General features: G+C 41.9%; 1 protein-coding gene across 2 annotated transcripts in view; it reads right to left on the bottom strand.

Annotated features, from left to right (window-relative positions):
- The window catches only part of SEC22A (SEC22 homolog A, vesicle trafficking protein), a 32,181-nt gene that overhangs the window by 2,848 nt on the left and 13,249 nt on the right, over positions 1-16,084 (bottom strand). The window contains exons 3-6 of one of the 2 annotated variants that reach the window (XM_056861345.1): positions 14,663-14,826; positions 11,566-11,760; positions 9,505-9,623; positions 2,092-2,157 (exon numbers count right to left, since the gene is read on the bottom strand). In XM_056861345.1, coding sequence (XP_056717323.1) covers positions 2,092-2,157; positions 9,505-9,623; positions 11,566-11,760; positions 14,663-14,826 — 544 coding nt within the window. The remainder of the gene's footprint in view (positions 1-2,091; positions 2,158-9,504; positions 9,624-11,565; positions 11,761-14,662; positions 14,827-16,084) is intronic. The other variant, XM_056861346.1, reaches the window with a different exon arrangement.

Raw genomic sequence — 16,084 nt, 5'->3', positions numbered from 1 at the left:
TCTTGTAGCAAGCTGTGCCTGGGTATCATTCTGACCTTTCCAATCATCTTTCTTATTATATCAGCAGGATATTGCAGTTGCAAAAATGCTTGCTGTAGGTCCTTCAAGTGAGTATCTCTGTCTGAGGGGTTGGATCAGATACGACTATAGCGTAGGGCTTGGCTATGGACAATAGACTTGTTTGATATGGTTGGAGTGGTAGCTGAAGGCATGTAGATATGTTTGCAGATCTGTTGGTTTTCAGTATAATATGGTGCTTGTGTGTCCATCATGTATCCATACTTTGGTGTCTAGGAAGTTTATTTCTTGTTCAGAGTAATTCATAGTTAGATTGATGGTGGGGTGGAAGTTATTGAAAGCCTGGTGAAATCTTTCGAGGGCTTCTTTGTCATGAGTCCAGCCAAAGAAAATGTCATCAATGAATCTCAAGTAACGGAGAGGTGCCAATGGGTAGTTCAGAAAACACTGTTCTAGATCAGTCATGAAATTGTTAGTATACTGTGGAGCCAATGTGGGTGCCCATGGCTGTGCCACTGATTTGAAGGTATAAGTCCTCACCAAACCTGAAGTAGTTGTGGGGAGACAAACTTGCAGAGTTCAGAGGCGAGATCTGCTGTGGTGTGGTCAGGAATGGTGTAGTACATCCTCATGGGAGATGCTGGTGTACTCACGAAAGCTCATACACAAAACATGTGACTCATGAAAGCTCATACCCTGCCAGAAATTTTGTTAGTCTTTAAAGTGCTACTGGACTCTTGCTCTTTTCTACTTCTGTGGAGTTGTAAGCTTGAAATAACTTTGAGCCAGAGCAGCAACAGGTTATTCTGAAATGCAGAATGCCCTTTTGCAGTTCAGTACCCAAAACGATTACTTTGGTGACAGAAAGTAAGCTGTCTCATGCACCACATTAGCTCCTTGGATTAATTTCACCTCATGCAAGAAAACTCTCCACTGATAAGATACAAAACACCACGTGTGAAAGTTGAAGTGCATGCTCACAACATCCTTCTCTCAGAAAAGTGAAACACAAAACACAGCATGTGTGGCTTGAGATCAGAAGTTCTGCTTTATATACTGCAAAGCTGTTCATTTTCATTAGCTGGCCATTTGGAGACAACGGCCATAGCCTGATAATAGACTTAAATAGTCTTACAAGTGATAACAGTGGATTATGTCCTACAGTTGTAGATATTGCTGCAGCACAACAAAGCAGAACTCCCACAATCAGACTTTGAAGAGACCTAAACTAGGTAGTGGTTACAGAGCACCATGGACACATAATTAACAAAGTAAACAGTACTGGCAGAACAACATAGTTCACAACTATTGAAGATAAAATAGGCATTTTAGCAGCTTCACTGCCAGCTTCACAGTATTATACTGGTGGCCTTGGAAGAGTTTCTATTTTACAGCGTGGTGGTCTGGATAAATATGAGATATCCCAAGCACACCTAGGTTACTCAGAAGGAGAACAGTATACAAACGTAACAAATTATAGGTCCTTGATTATTCAACATGCTAGGAAATCACAGGTCAAAAATGCAAACAATGATCTATGCTAACATGCCTCATAACTACCAGAATAAGATTCCAAGTTGACCACAAGTCATATGGCCTCCCATGCACAGTTCCTGTGGTGCATGAAGCAATTTAATGGCCCAAATCAGATCCAACTATTTTCAGGCTGTCAGTCTGATGGCTGCGAGAATATGTGGGGAGCGAAACTCCCTGGACTATGTGGGGGATGTAGTGGGATGGGGGAAAGCTGGTGAAAATCAACCCCACCCCCAGATAACTACCAGAATAACCTTCCATGGATCGAAACGCACCCTTTTGGATTCCACTCTTAACTTTCAGGAAATTTTTATAGCAATCCACCTGAAACTATTTCCATAGTTTTCCGCAGAAGGAGACTAAGCACAACCAAACCAGAATTTTGCAGATTACAATGCAGCCACTATCGCTCCAACTCAGAAGAAAACTGGTAATAGTCACTTTACTCAGACGTATGAGACTGCCAGAATTGAAGCTTAACAATGAATGAGCTATGACTTCTGAAGATCGCTTAAACATGCAAGAGGCATATCTTACCTGGTATAAACAAGCTGCTGTGCCAAGGAAAAAGGCAATAACATAACTGAAGTCTTCTCCTTCATTCTGCAAAAACATAGGTAATCTCAAAACAGCATGTTCCATATTAAACAAAAACTATTCTTACACCATTCATAAATCTGACTGTAAAAATCCAATGAAAGTGAAAGTACACAAAAGCCAAAGCCTACAGGATCATGCACTGAGGTCTGTACACCCCAGGATGGTTTGGGCTTGTGTTGGTCAAACAGCAACCCCTTTGTGTCAATGGCAAACCAAATCTAAAACTAGGAGGACTTTCAAACTCAGTTTGTGACAAGGTTTGTGTATTAGCTGTTAAAAGTAGACAAATCCCACTGGATGTGGTTTGAATACACTTTAAGAAGCTCTTCGGATGCCAGTAACAAAATCAGAAAAATACAAGTGGGGGACCCACAAGGACTTTCAGGGTGGGGGCTTATTTTCCCTGGTATCCCCTTCCCTTGCTATTTCCTCTTTTCCTCCTGGCAGCCCCCATATCCTCTCCCATTCCCCTGCTTCTTTCTCTACCCACCCACCAACCTACCTATAATCTGTCCTCTCATCTTCAGCTATATTTATTATTTCTCCACAATAGGGACCCAAAGCATATTACATCATTCTCCTCTCCCCCATTTTGTCCTCACATCAACCCTGTGAGGTAGGTTAGGGTGAGACTATGTAACTGGCCCAAGATTACCAAGAGAGTTTTTATAGAAGAGTAGAAATTAGCACCTGGATCTCCCAGATCCTAGTTGGAATATAGAATCACTATACTACACTGGCTTTCATGGAGTGGCTGCTGTTGAACAGTAGTAAACTGCCATTCCTGTCTCGGTCATGGAAGTCAAGTGACAGCAATGTGGTTCCTGGCAGGCCTGGCCCCAATGAGCCTACCTTCAAAGGCCACTCCTCCACATAAGGCCTGCTGGGTTACCTTGGGCCAGTCACATTTCTCTCTGAACTCTCTCAGCCTCACCTACCTCACAAGGTGCCTGTCGTGGGGAGAGGAAGGGATTGTGATTATAAGCCACTTTGAGACACCTTAAGGTAGAGAAAAGCGGGGTATAAAAACCAACTCTTCTTCTTCAGAAAGGGCCCTGCATATAAAAACCAACTCTTCTTTTTCTTTCCTGAAAAGAAACCAAGGCTTGAGGGCTAGCAATACTGTTGTGGTTGTCTAGCAATGGTCACTGAGGGCATTTGTTTCTTAAAGCTACAGGAATTGCTTAACTCCCCAATGTTTGGGGGGGTACAGTTCAGATTTTTCTGCAAACCTGAGGTTTATTTCAGGTTTGTAAAAAAGATCTGTCTTGTCTATTCGTGGCTCCAGTGTCTGGATTTAAGAATCCACAGATTTTGCTACATTGATAATTACATATATGGATACTGTCCCAAGTAACAGAAGCAACAAGTAAACACTGTTTATTGGTAAAGATTGGGTACACAGAACGGGTTGGATTCCATGATCCATCATCAAAAAGAGCTGACAGCAACAAATCTTCCCAGATCTCCCCTCCCACCACAGCCATTTCTGACCCTGAGAAAGTTTATTCCTAGGGTAACAAGATTCTTGTGGAGTAATAAACACATAATGGGACAGAAGGAGGAAGAGGTGAGAGGATGAAATCAGTCCCTTTTGCCTCTTGTGTCAGTGACAGTAATTTTGCCCCTTCCCCCTCCCCACTTCAGCCTCCCAACCAACAGTGCTATCACTCCACATCTGTCCTGCAACTTTTGTGGGGCTGGACATGACTACATGGGGGAAAGGAAAGCTGGGAATATCAGGGATTTTTTATGCAGTCTTCAGAAGATCCTTGTACTGGTTCGAACCCAATGTTTTCAAATATCAGCGAACACATTTCTTTCTCATTGATGTATCATTTATTTTTAAGACTATAAATTTGTAAAGGGTGTTAGCTCTAGTTTCAACAGGGCTGAGATTCAACAAACTTGGGGTCCCTATTTTAAGAAACTGATATTTTCAGTATGTTGAAGATGGCAATCGGTATCATAAAATCTCTCAAAGCATCAAAAGTATTATGCATTCTCACCCTGTTACAAAGGAGATCTGTATGGGTTTTGGAGTAAATTTTAAGACAGCTATAGAAAATGTATATACTTATCAGACGGCTAGTTTTGTCAGGAGCATGCCATGAGGATGGTATGCGGTAGTGCGATTGAGCTGCCTCCAGGTGCTGTTGTGTTGTTCTGTCCAAGGCCAGTCTGTGCCCCGTGTTTAGTCTTCATAGATTCCCATAGTGTGGGAATCGCCAAGTGCCCCTTCCTGCCAAGTGCTCCTTTCTGCCTTTGGGAGGGGGGTTGCCTAGGATACCAGTTATCTCCTTTTGCTTCTCCATATATGCTATGCCCCTTGCCTTTTGCCCCTTACTAATGTTCTTCTGAATATGGCTTCTGAAACCTGTCAATGATAACCAATAAAACTGCTTTAGTGGATTTGCCGTCTGCTGGAATCTGTTTATGATTTGCCGCAGGGCTAGAGCTCACAAGTTTGTTGATAAATGGAATATTATCTTCACAATTTGAAATTCAAAGGGGAACGAGACAAGATTGTCCAATTTCCCCTTTGTTGTTTATTTTAGTATTAGAAGTCCTATTACAAAAGATTAGACAATCTACTGATTTAATTGGATTCCGAATTGGGAGAAATCACTATAAAATTAAAGCATATGCAGATGACCTTGTATGTTTTTTGAGGGATCCTACTGAACAAATTGATAATTGGAATAGAATTTTGGAGGTTTATGGAAAGCTTGCAGGATTTAAAATAAATAAAAATAAAACTAAGCTATTGGTTAAAAATATGACTCTCTCACAACAAATATTAACCAAAAAGACAGGGTTTAATATTAAACACAAAGTAAAATATTTGGGCATATGGTTATCACCGAATAATCTTAATTTATTTCAGAATAATTATATTAAACAATGGCAACAAATAGTAATAGATCTCAAAAACTGGGGAAAAATACCATTATCACTATGGGGTAGAATTTCAGTTATTAAAATGATGGTATTGCCTAAGATGCTTTTTTTATTTCAAAATCTACCAATTTCGAAAGCACAGATATTTAAAAGTTGGAAGAAATATATTTTAAATTTTCTATGGGGTACGGAAAGACATAGGATAGCATATAATAATTTACTGTATATACTCGCGTATAAGCCGAGTTTTTCAGCCCAAAAAAAGTGCTGAAAAAGCCCAACTCGGCTTATATGCGGGTCAATATGGTGGGGGGGAGGGAGGGGGGAACTTGCCGCCGCCGCCTGCCCACGCGCCTTCCCTAAACGCGCGCGGAGGAGGCGCGCACCTCTGCCTTTTGTTCCTGCGGGAGGGAGGCGGGGAAAGGTGCGAGCTGGGACGCCAGGCGGGGAGGAGGAGGGGGAGCGACCCACTCGCACGCAGCCTCTCCCATTCCGCAGGGCGGCGGCGATGTAGAAGGGGGGAAAACAGACCTCCGCCCACACTTTCTCCTGGCTGGGCCTGCCGTGGCCCAACGCCCCCGCAGCCCGCCGGGCTGGCGCAGTGTGAGGACTGCAGAGGGAGGCGGGTGGGGAGGCGGAGCCCACGCTGGGTGACGCCGCTCGCCCGTCTCCGCCCCCCTCTGTCTTGTTTTGTTAATGGGAAAGGCTCTCCTCGGCGTGCACGTGCTCTCCCTCTCGGCCGGCCAGCCAGCCGGGCTGCGCACCACCGTCCCCTCCACCCCTCTCTCTCGGCGCACGCGCAAGCCTCCCTTTTGGAGATGAGCACAGGTGCTGGGGTGTGTGTGTGGGGGAGCTGCCGGCCTCCTCGCCTCCCCTCTCCTCCCCGCCCTCAGGTCTGGAGCCTCGCCGGGGAGCCCAGGCGGTGGAGGAGAGGGAGGAGGCGCCCTGGAAGTGGCAGCGCCGCCGCTTTCCCACGTGAAGGGCCGGGCCGAGGCGCCTCAGCCGGCCCGCCTCTACCTCGCCGCCTCCCTCCAGTCAGAGCCGGGCCCCGCCTGGAGCAGAGCCCCTCTCGCGCCCCCTTTCCTGCCGTCCCCTCGGCATGGCGGTGCTGACGGCTAAAGGCTGTCGCATTTTGGGATAAACTGGCGAAAATGAATTTTACAAGTATAGTTAATAATTATAGATAAAATGTAATGTTTTTTATAATAATAATGATATAAGGTAATTTTAAATACTGTCAAAACACTTATCCGGAAGTCTATTGGTGGTGGGACACACTGTTAAGCTGGGTGGTGGGTATTAGAGCACTGTGTATTTTACAATTTATATTATATGGTGTAATTTTGATGGTTGTATAAGTGCTCTTTATGTATTTCTGTATTTTTAATGTTTTTTCTGTTTTCTTTTTTATGATTTGTATAATCTGTTTTTTTATTATAAAAATAATAAAAATTTATAAAAAAACCCAAAGGAGATCTGTACACAGAAGCATTTTTTGCATGCCAATCTCCTTTTTTGGATTAGAAAATGATTGTAAAGATCAGATACGCATACAGGCGCTATCTATTTGCGATGTTCTGCATTTCAATAAGACGCATTCAGATACGCATCCCCATCGTGGCATGATTAAAGTGAGTGCCTATATTTAACAGTCAATGTTATACAACTTAGCCCCACTCCCAAGTGGGGCAAGTTGCCCGAATGCATAGCATGATGTGCAAGATGCAGTACTCCAGCAAACAGAGAAGATATGCCCCAATTCATTTAGCAAAGGTTTGAAGGCATGTTCTGCATTTACAGAATTGGACTCTTGAATCTTAATGCTGGGCCAATTTTGCACTATATGTGATGTAACAGACTATTGCCATTTATGCAGGGCTGTTTCCCTTGCAGTCACCCCACCAACTGCTTCGGGGCTTCCTTTAGATTATGCATGCCTTTCCCGACTGTCAGAGGTCGCCCCACTCTCCCCGCACATTTCAGTGTGTTCTTCCTGTGTTTTCCAGATGCTGTTTTAGCCATAATCTGGAAAACGCCGGCAAAATACGAGGAAAGTGTGGGGAGCACGAGACAACCTCCGATGGTCGGGAAAGGCATGAATAATTGAAAGGAAGCTCTAAAAGCAGTTGGTGGGAGTGACTACAAGGAAACAGCCCTGAATAAATGGCCTACATCTTTAAATTCAGATCTGCTCCAACTGCATATGAAGTGTTCCGATTTTGGGAAGGAGGATGAAGAGACTCTGGTATGAACGCTCAGTATTAACTTATGTATTGGAAGGAAGAAAAACTGGGAACAGACTATGGAGAGGTAAGCACCAGGCAAAGGGGGTTCACGTTTTTTACCCACACTTCCATTTGCTCCCCAATACACAAAGCAGCTTTGTATATTGGAAATTATGTCAACTACAACATTATCCAGCAGAGGGCACTGATCTCCTACAAAGTAAAACTTACAAAGTAACAACAAAGGAAAAAAAACCCGGGCCAAAATTTATTAGATGGCAACTGGAAATCTTTTGACAGAGAACTAAGTATTATAGGATAATTTTGCTAAGCTGGAATACCCAACAGTTGCATAACAGCCAGTATGTACTTGGGAGACCCATGCTCCGGTCTATATCTCTATTGGCTTCAAGGCGGTTTCACACATTACAAAATTCCTATATGCACAAGCTGTGGCTTTCCAGTATATGTGCTTCACATGTATACAACTCTCACAATAAGCTACATGTGGGGGAGGGCGCTTTCTGCAGATCTGAAAGTGAGGGGTATGAAGGTGGTTTTCAAAAGTGAGCAGGTAGAATGATGTGCACAGTGGAAGGAAAGTTCTTCCACCGCTGAATAGTAACTATGAAGGCATAAATTGTAACTGTAAGCTACTGACAGTTATAGAGCACACATCAATATAACTCTCTCTATTATGTGTCCAATGGAATCTTGCTAGAGTACAGAGAAACTATGATATATTACAAAGGTAACAAGGACATCTTCTTTGTTAAAGTGACTGGAGTGTTGCAACATCCACATATAGTTCTGGCATCTTTCCATTTCAAAACGACTATAAGGTATATCTTAAATATCACTGAAAATAATGGATCTTGGACAAGTTTACAGCTTAAAGAAGAAAAGTGCTAGAATCTATCTGAAATGGAAGCAGGTGTTTCAGTTCATAGCACAGTCACCTAAGCCTCTGCCCTATAACATTATGAAAGCAGAGATGTAATTACCCTTTACATTCACCATATACTAGTCAGTGGCCAAAAGAGGAAGAATGGCCATAACCCCCTCTCTAGTTCATGCCACCCTCATTAAGATCTGGGCACTGGGGAAGCTGGGTGGCTGGTGCTTTCCAGAATAGCTCAACCTGCAGAACCCTGATGGATTTCTAAGATTAAAGGGACCATATAGAAATCCTTAATCAGAGATGTGTAGCAGAAGCCCCCTAAATCCCAGATGTATGAGAGCTGATGAAGTTATTCAGTTATGAAGGTGGGGGAACACTTTACACATGTTCAGTGCTCAAGAGCACAGAGTTCTTTCTCAAATATCATCAATTCCAGGGTTGCCTTATGGAACTGAAACCAGCTTCTGGATTTCAGCCCTGGTTGTAACCTCGATCAAATCAGTTACATAGAAAGTGGGATTGGGTGGGTAGAAAGAAGCAGTCTGGAATCACAATCTTTGACTCTACACTCCTGACTGAATTTTCTGGAGACTTAGAAGATTACTATAGGCAAGGCAAGGGTTTCTCTGATCCCCACAATAACATGACAAGAATGGGAGGTTGGTAGTTTAAAGAAAAGAAACAGGATTCAAAATCCTTGGAATCTTTTTCTTAATGTAAGAGTCTCAAAACTTGCCTAGACGTTACACTTGCAAGTTTCACAGTAATTTAGTGCTTAGCACATAAATCAGGGCGATCACACAGACCCTGAGATTTCTACTTACATGGATCGCAGGTATGGACACTCAGGGTGTAATTGCTCCAACTCATGTAATACATTGTTCTAAATAATATGGCCTGAGGTGACGCTAGAAAACTCACTATGGGAATTCTGATCCATATACTAACCATGACAACCAGACTGGCCCCAAGAGACTTAAGGTCTTATTTTGCAACAACACTACATATAAACCATTGCAGATTTCGCTTCAGTTACTTTTCCTGCAACGTAGAAGAAAGAGGAGGACCAGTCTAAAATATGTCAACAAGATTGAAGTGGGATGGAGAGCCCTTCAGGAGGCCAGAACCAGTCTGCCAGGTACCAGTTGCTAAACTTTTCCAAAGTGCATTCAAAGAAGGGTAAAAGCATTTGGCTACTTTATGTATGGAAAATGTGCATTTGATTATTTAGTGATGTTAGTTGTTGCAAGAACATTTCATATAAGTTACAGATAACTCTTCCTGTATTTTTCTTCTGCAAAGGAGTCAACATGGTCACCCTACCTGCAAAAGACTCTCTGTAGCATGAAAGCCACGAATTAAATTCAAAGCTCCACATAAAAGGCTGAGTACAAAGGAAACAATCCCTGACAGCGTCACAGGTACCAGTCGCTGGTGAGGAGCTGGAAAGCATAGAGGAGAAAACACAATAAATATTTAAAGACAGTTTCCCGGGAGGGGGTGGGGAGCGCTTATGCTATTTTTTAGTGTCTTTTTTTTTTTTTTTTTTTTTGCTCAAGGCGATGCAACGTAAGTTAGAAAATACATTGACTTAATACAGGGTACTATTCACCAAGTACTGCTACTGCGCCACTCCCTTTTCATTTTTAACAGCAGTGAAGAGTAGAACATCCTGGCTTTTCATTGTTCTTTCCTTCTAGAAATACAACCTAAAACAGTGAAAAGCATCCCTTTTCAGAGCATAATGGGAAAAATATACTTTGCCGGAAGCAAACACTTTACTCAGGTTAATGCACCCAAGCTATTCAGGACTAGGCTCAAAGGCTGCTGAAATAGGCCAATAAGTGAACAAAATAAATAACTAGTAAAATTTAATCCACAATTAGCCACTGGGAAGGAGTCATGTTTTTGAAGCACTGCTATCAATGTTTGCATCTCTCTTTGTGCTAAAGCAGAAGCAACAATTTGAAAAAGAGATTTACGGCTCAGTACTCATGCTTACTCAGAAGTAAAACCCACAGAGTTCAGTGAGACTAGTTCCCAAGTTAAGAGTGCCTCAAGATTAATGCCTGACCTCATGCACAACATTTTTGTGCTGAGGTTATTTTCAATTACAACAAATAACATTTTAAAAGTAGACAGCCACAGTTGGTATTCCAGTAGGCAATCCATTTATCTCCTACTTCATCTGCCACCACAAACCCATTTTCTCAAGTACTTAGTCATGTAATATCCACTTCTGCTATTTCCAGCACCTAAATCAACAACTCCTTTGTTGATCCTAGACATGCTTATGCAGAAATCCAACTGATCCTATAGGTTTATTCCCAAGTTAACATGAATAAAATCACAGCCTTAGGAAGTCTGCTTTATGATGAAAAAACAGAGGTAGGTTACCAGTGGTACAAAGACTCCTGAAGCATCTCCTTTATGCTCTGGCCAAGCACTTGCCTACTGTACATTTCTCTTACCGATCATAATGACAATAAAAAGGCAGGCTGGAAATAAGCATTTCTCCAGCATTCATCTGTGCTATTGAAGAGCCAACGGTACACACAAATGACAGCCAATTCATACTGGATGTGTGTACAAGCCGTTACTGCGCTATTCCACAACAAGTGACAGAAACCGAATATGGGGAAAAACAAAAGCAAAACCCACAGTAGTCTAGGAACATGGAGGGTGCAACAATAAGGTTACTGAACCATATTTAAATCATTCTGTTTAAATCAGTCGAGTGTAAAGGTGCCAACAATGAAGTTAATGAGCTGGAACATTAATATAGAGAGGGGTGTCATTCTGCGTTGTTTGCATTGAACAGCTGCAGCAGAAAAAGGCGCTCCAAAAGCAGTTCATAAAGTCAGAGAAAGCTCAGGAGCGACAAGGGCAGCTTCCACAGGAGAAGGGAACTCGACTGCTAAACATCACTCTTTCCAACTCTAAAGTCTGTTTCTTATGCTTTGCCGGAATTGACTGGTGCACAGTTTTACATATATTTAGGAATTAACTTGTTTTAAAAATGCAGCTTTCTGTTGCAGAAGTATTTCCTGTCAAAATCGAACATGAAGTGGACTACACTTAAAAGCATGCACTAATTTCCATTTGAAGTGACCCTGTGAGTTTCATGGCTGAATGTGGAATTGTTTCCTATGTCCAAGCCCACCGTTCCCAAGAAAGTGATCAGATTTTGAAATGGGTTTTTACTACATTTAAGGACTTGAGCTAAGCACTCTGTTGACTGTATTAATAGTGATATACAGTTACAGGAAGAGCAATTATAGTAACATAAGGTGTGGCAAAATCTTATGGTTTGTAAGAACGTACACAAGAGGCTCAATTTCTATACCTTCCGAGGAGATGTTACACTTCTTACAACAAACTCACCTGCAGAGATTTTCCAAGTACCTTTGTATTCCTTAAGGGATATATGTGGTAATCCATTAGGTGAACCCAGTTCAGACAAGGAAATTTGATATGGTGGTCTCAGCCTGATTTCTGTTTGCATGTCAGCAAGGTTTATCTTTGTCGACAGAGACCGTGGATTATTATACCTCTGCTTGGTCCTCTGAATGAAATTATCTGTGCAAAATTAAAACAAACCCCCCACAGGTGTTAATAAAATCATTTGAGACCCCACGGCTTTATGGCCAATATATGTCTCAGATACACACATTTAAATTCATTATTTGAAATTCTTACATTCATCTCAGAACATGTTAATAGTATTGCTGCTTTATCACCAATACATCATGTACTAATTAATTTTGCAGCTCCAAAAAATTAAGCACTAGAAATCAAATTATGAATAAACTTATGTCTCATGCACTGGCAAGCCTGAAATTATGGATAATATAATTAATGCACTGCATTTGGTTTAAGTTTTAATTCTTACAAAAAAGAGGGCTGGTCGTAACATAAATCTTTTGTTTTCTAAATTCAAACACTAAATATTAGAACCAACAGTTATAACAAGCTCAAAGTCTATGAAGAATCAGGACGGGGGAGGATTTGGAAATCCACTCACCCTCTCAAATATCCCTCTCCAGGATTCCCTCAAGCGCTTCAGCAGGCTGACTCCCCCCGCCCCCCAGTTCCCTTTAGCTCTGCAGCTGTTCTTCACATTCCATCCCTCCTGGAGCACTTCAGGTCATTTTTGAGAGTTTTAAAAAACTTCTGCATACCTAGAGAGTTCACCAAATAGACAGAGATTCCTATTTCATCTGTGAGCAGCCCAGTTTTGTGGCTTTCAGCATTCCCCCTCAGGCCAGGCAGTTTACTATCTACATATCTAATAGTGATATGTGCCCTCCCCATCTGAGGATATCTAAATCCATGGATTGGGACCACACTGTTGATACACAGACCTGCAAACTTGGGGAAATCCCTAGATTTGCAGAAAAATCTGAAAATATTTTTTAAAATTCATTGGAGGGTTTAAATATCCCCCGCCCCCAAACAAAACGTCCTCTGTTGAATGTGTCGTCGTCATTGAGCCAAGGGGGAAGAAACCTTGTTGGACCTGGCAGCTGCGAGGTGTGTGGGGCTTGCCAGAGTCATCATGGGTGTGGGGGGAGAGAACCTCAGTGGTCTGGCAGCTCAGAGCTGTACAGAGCTCGCTGCCACTGTCGACAGTTGGGGGGGGGAGCCTCAGCAGACTCAGTAGCCAGAAGCCACGTGGGTCTTGCTGCCACTGACGGTGGTGGTGGGGAGAAGGTGCAAAGGGCTTGCTGCCGTTGATGGCGGGGTGGAGAAGCCTTAGTGGGCTTGGTGGCCAGGAGCTGTGCAGGGCTTGAAACTGTTGACTGGGGGAAGATGCCTCAGTGGGGTGGGCAGCTGGGAGCTGCCCAGGGCTCAATAGTGTTGTGGGGGGAGAAGCGGGGCCTGGCAGCAGTGATGGGGGGAATAAAAGTAAGAGGCGTAATGAATCCCCCACGATTATCTTGGACCCCCTCTTATAAGATATAGCGATGATTATTAACTCCTTTTGCAAACAAAATACCGCATTTGGAAATATTTTGAAACAGAGGGGTGGAGCCAATGTTTCCGTTCCATTAATGTAACAAGAATTCTATCATCACAAAAAGACCTGCAATAGCAGAACACACTTCCAGTTAGCTGAACACTCCTTGTGTAAGAGGATGGCTCTGCTCTTAACAGAGCAGAGACATTGGATCCAACCCACAAAACCCATTAAACCTCTAAATGTATTTTGCAATCTCCTCATGCCATCTTCTGTATATGGAAGGAAAGGTGTCAAAATCTTCTGTCCAATGGACAAAGTTATTTTTGCTTTCCTGTTCTCCAAGAATAGTTTGGTAGCAGCAAGTGCTGTTCATAATATCCCTTTGGAGTGGCCTTCATCAAGATGACCAGAATATGTTCCACCTAAAAAACTGCCACTGTGAGCAGCAGGGATGTCCCTAAACCCACAGATCTTAAAGCCAGAAGTGTGCTACTTTTGTTACCCAATTTAAACTAGTATTAAATTCCTGTTTTGTCTCAACTCTTTTATGCCCCTTCTCCCTTGTGGTGTGACATATTTAAAGGTGGCCCCTGTACTCACTTGGGTATGACAGAACTAGCAAGAAAGGACTAAAATGTGCTTTTCACAGATGCTCTCTAAAATGACAGAACCTACACACTAGTATAGGAGAGTAAGTTTCAAATCTAAAAGTTTAAAGAGGGACATTTTTTCTGCTTGAAAACTGCTTGTACCAATGGTGTCTTTCTCTGCCCTCATTTCTTATTTACTGCCCAATTCCAAAAATTCATCTTTTAAAAAATAATTTCCTTCAGTATGCAAATTCACTAAATGAGCCTGATTAGTTTCCATGGCAAGAAATAACAAACTCAAAGAGAAGTAGCTACTTAAAGAAGTAGCAATGGCATTCTGGAAATGTGTGACTGCTTTGGGAAAATTTTTAAGATGAGAAATAGAAGAATGATATCTCGAAAGCCAATTTAGGGAAAAAATCAAACTATAACTTCACCTTCTAAAAAGACAGCCTTGTTACCCAAACCACATAGGCACAGGTTTGGCTGGTTTCTAAAATGGGAACAAATGCAGATCCCACTACAAAAACACTCAAAGAAGAACAGTATTACTGATGAAAGAGAGAAAACTGCTAATCGAAGAGATTTTTTTTACTTCTCCTGTAATATTAAAAGAATTCTACAGAGTGAAATCAACAGGTGCTAATGAACAGTCAATTACAACATCTGGATGGGGGGGTTAGCTTCTCAGCTGTAATGTCAAACTCCCTTCCTGGGAAAAATGACCTAAGCCCATAACTCGAAGGTGGGGAAGCAAATGAAAACTTTCTTTTGCCAGGCCTTTGTCAGTTAGTTTTTACAGGTCTAAAGAAGCTAGTTATGTTTTACCTTAACTGCACTGAATCACACTAAACACTCTGATTTGGAAATGCACATTCAAAAATTAAAACACAGTAAGTTATTGGGGGGGGAAAGGTCAATCTCTTACCAAACTCAATGAAACAGTAGGGCCTAACAGCCGTATTTGTTTTCATCATGTCGTATGTGGTGATGAATTCCTTTTGAAGCTCATTCAGGAAGCAGAAGGAGAGGACACTGGGGTAATTTTCAGTGCACAACATCATGTAACTCACTCCCAAGGAACTAATAAAACTACAATAAAAAAAGGCTTTAACGTTTCAAAATTAAATGCGTGCCTCCACAGCTTCACAAGAGTGGTTCTCTATGCAATATCAACCAGTAAAACCACTATGGATGTCATGACAATATTAATATTCATCAGAAAACGGTAACATTGCTGCAAGTAAATTCTCCCCCCACCCCATGAATACAATGTCTTGCTGTTGAACACCCCTGTGTCAGTAATGGCAAGAGAGTTGGATGGCATCTTTCCTCTCCACAGTGGGAAGGAGAGGTTTATTTTAAAAGGTCAAAGTAACAGAAATATAAACAATTAGAGCAATAATCCAAGTTTACTTTATGAATATTGATTTTTCTCCTTTGTAACTGTGCATCCAGAAATAATTTTATTCTATTGTCCTAGACGTAGTGCTAGACAAGGCGCAAGTTTGTTTTTATGTTCTGTAAAACAATCTTTTTTAAAAGAAATGTTTTTGGTACAAAAGCAATGGTGGGTTAAGAGAGGTTTGAACTTTTTCTAAAAACACACAACGCAACAAGGCAACTGGGCCTTATGGCTGCTAACACTATCATATATAACGTCAGGCCATATGAATGGATGCTATCAAGACTACAGGTACAAAGAATACTGTTTTTCATAGCCTGTCGAACAACAAGAGCTCATACTGCCACCATTACCGGTATGTACAGCCACTCACTTTAGCTACAAAAGCTTCAGTGCATGAAGAAAAAAGTATAGGCTCTACTTGTGTAACTTTTGTCACCACATACAGTGCCATCCTAAGCACAGTTACACCCTTCTAAGACCATCAACTTCAGTGGGTTTATAAGGGTGTAACTCTGCTTAGGATTGCACTAACAAATTATAAGGAGAGAAAAAAAGTCACAATGCAATGACAATAAAGATACAGCTTGTCACAGGGTGATCTGAGGTCTTAAGAGTTTTTTCACGTCACAAGATATTTTTTTTAAATCATCAGGAAAAGACAAGGAAAGTGATAGGAAACCTCCACCATACCCAGCAGATGCTAGAGAGCTTCAAAAGCTGAAGCTAGGCAACTGCTGGGGTGCAACAGCATCATATACTAGTACATCTCTTCCCCATCCTGTTTTGAAAGCACATTTTACCCCCATATTAACTGCTGTCCATCATGGAATTCCGTAAATATTTCAAACAGAAAGCATCTCCATTCCCAGAATACTAGGCTGTAAACACTATACTGTGGTTCCTGCTGGACAGTTATACCAGCCCTGGCAAGTAATTACTAAT

The sequence above is a fragment of the Euleptes europaea genome, chromosome 15 (genome assembly GCF_029931775.1).
Source record: "Euleptes europaea isolate rEulEur1 chromosome 15, rEulEur1.hap1, whole genome shotgun sequence".
Lineage (NCBI taxonomy): Eukaryota > Metazoa > Chordata > Lepidosauria > Squamata > Sphaerodactylidae > Euleptes > Euleptes europaea.
The sequence above is the reverse complement of the archived record's forward strand: the minus strand, read 5'-3'. Positions and strand labels throughout refer to the sequence as shown.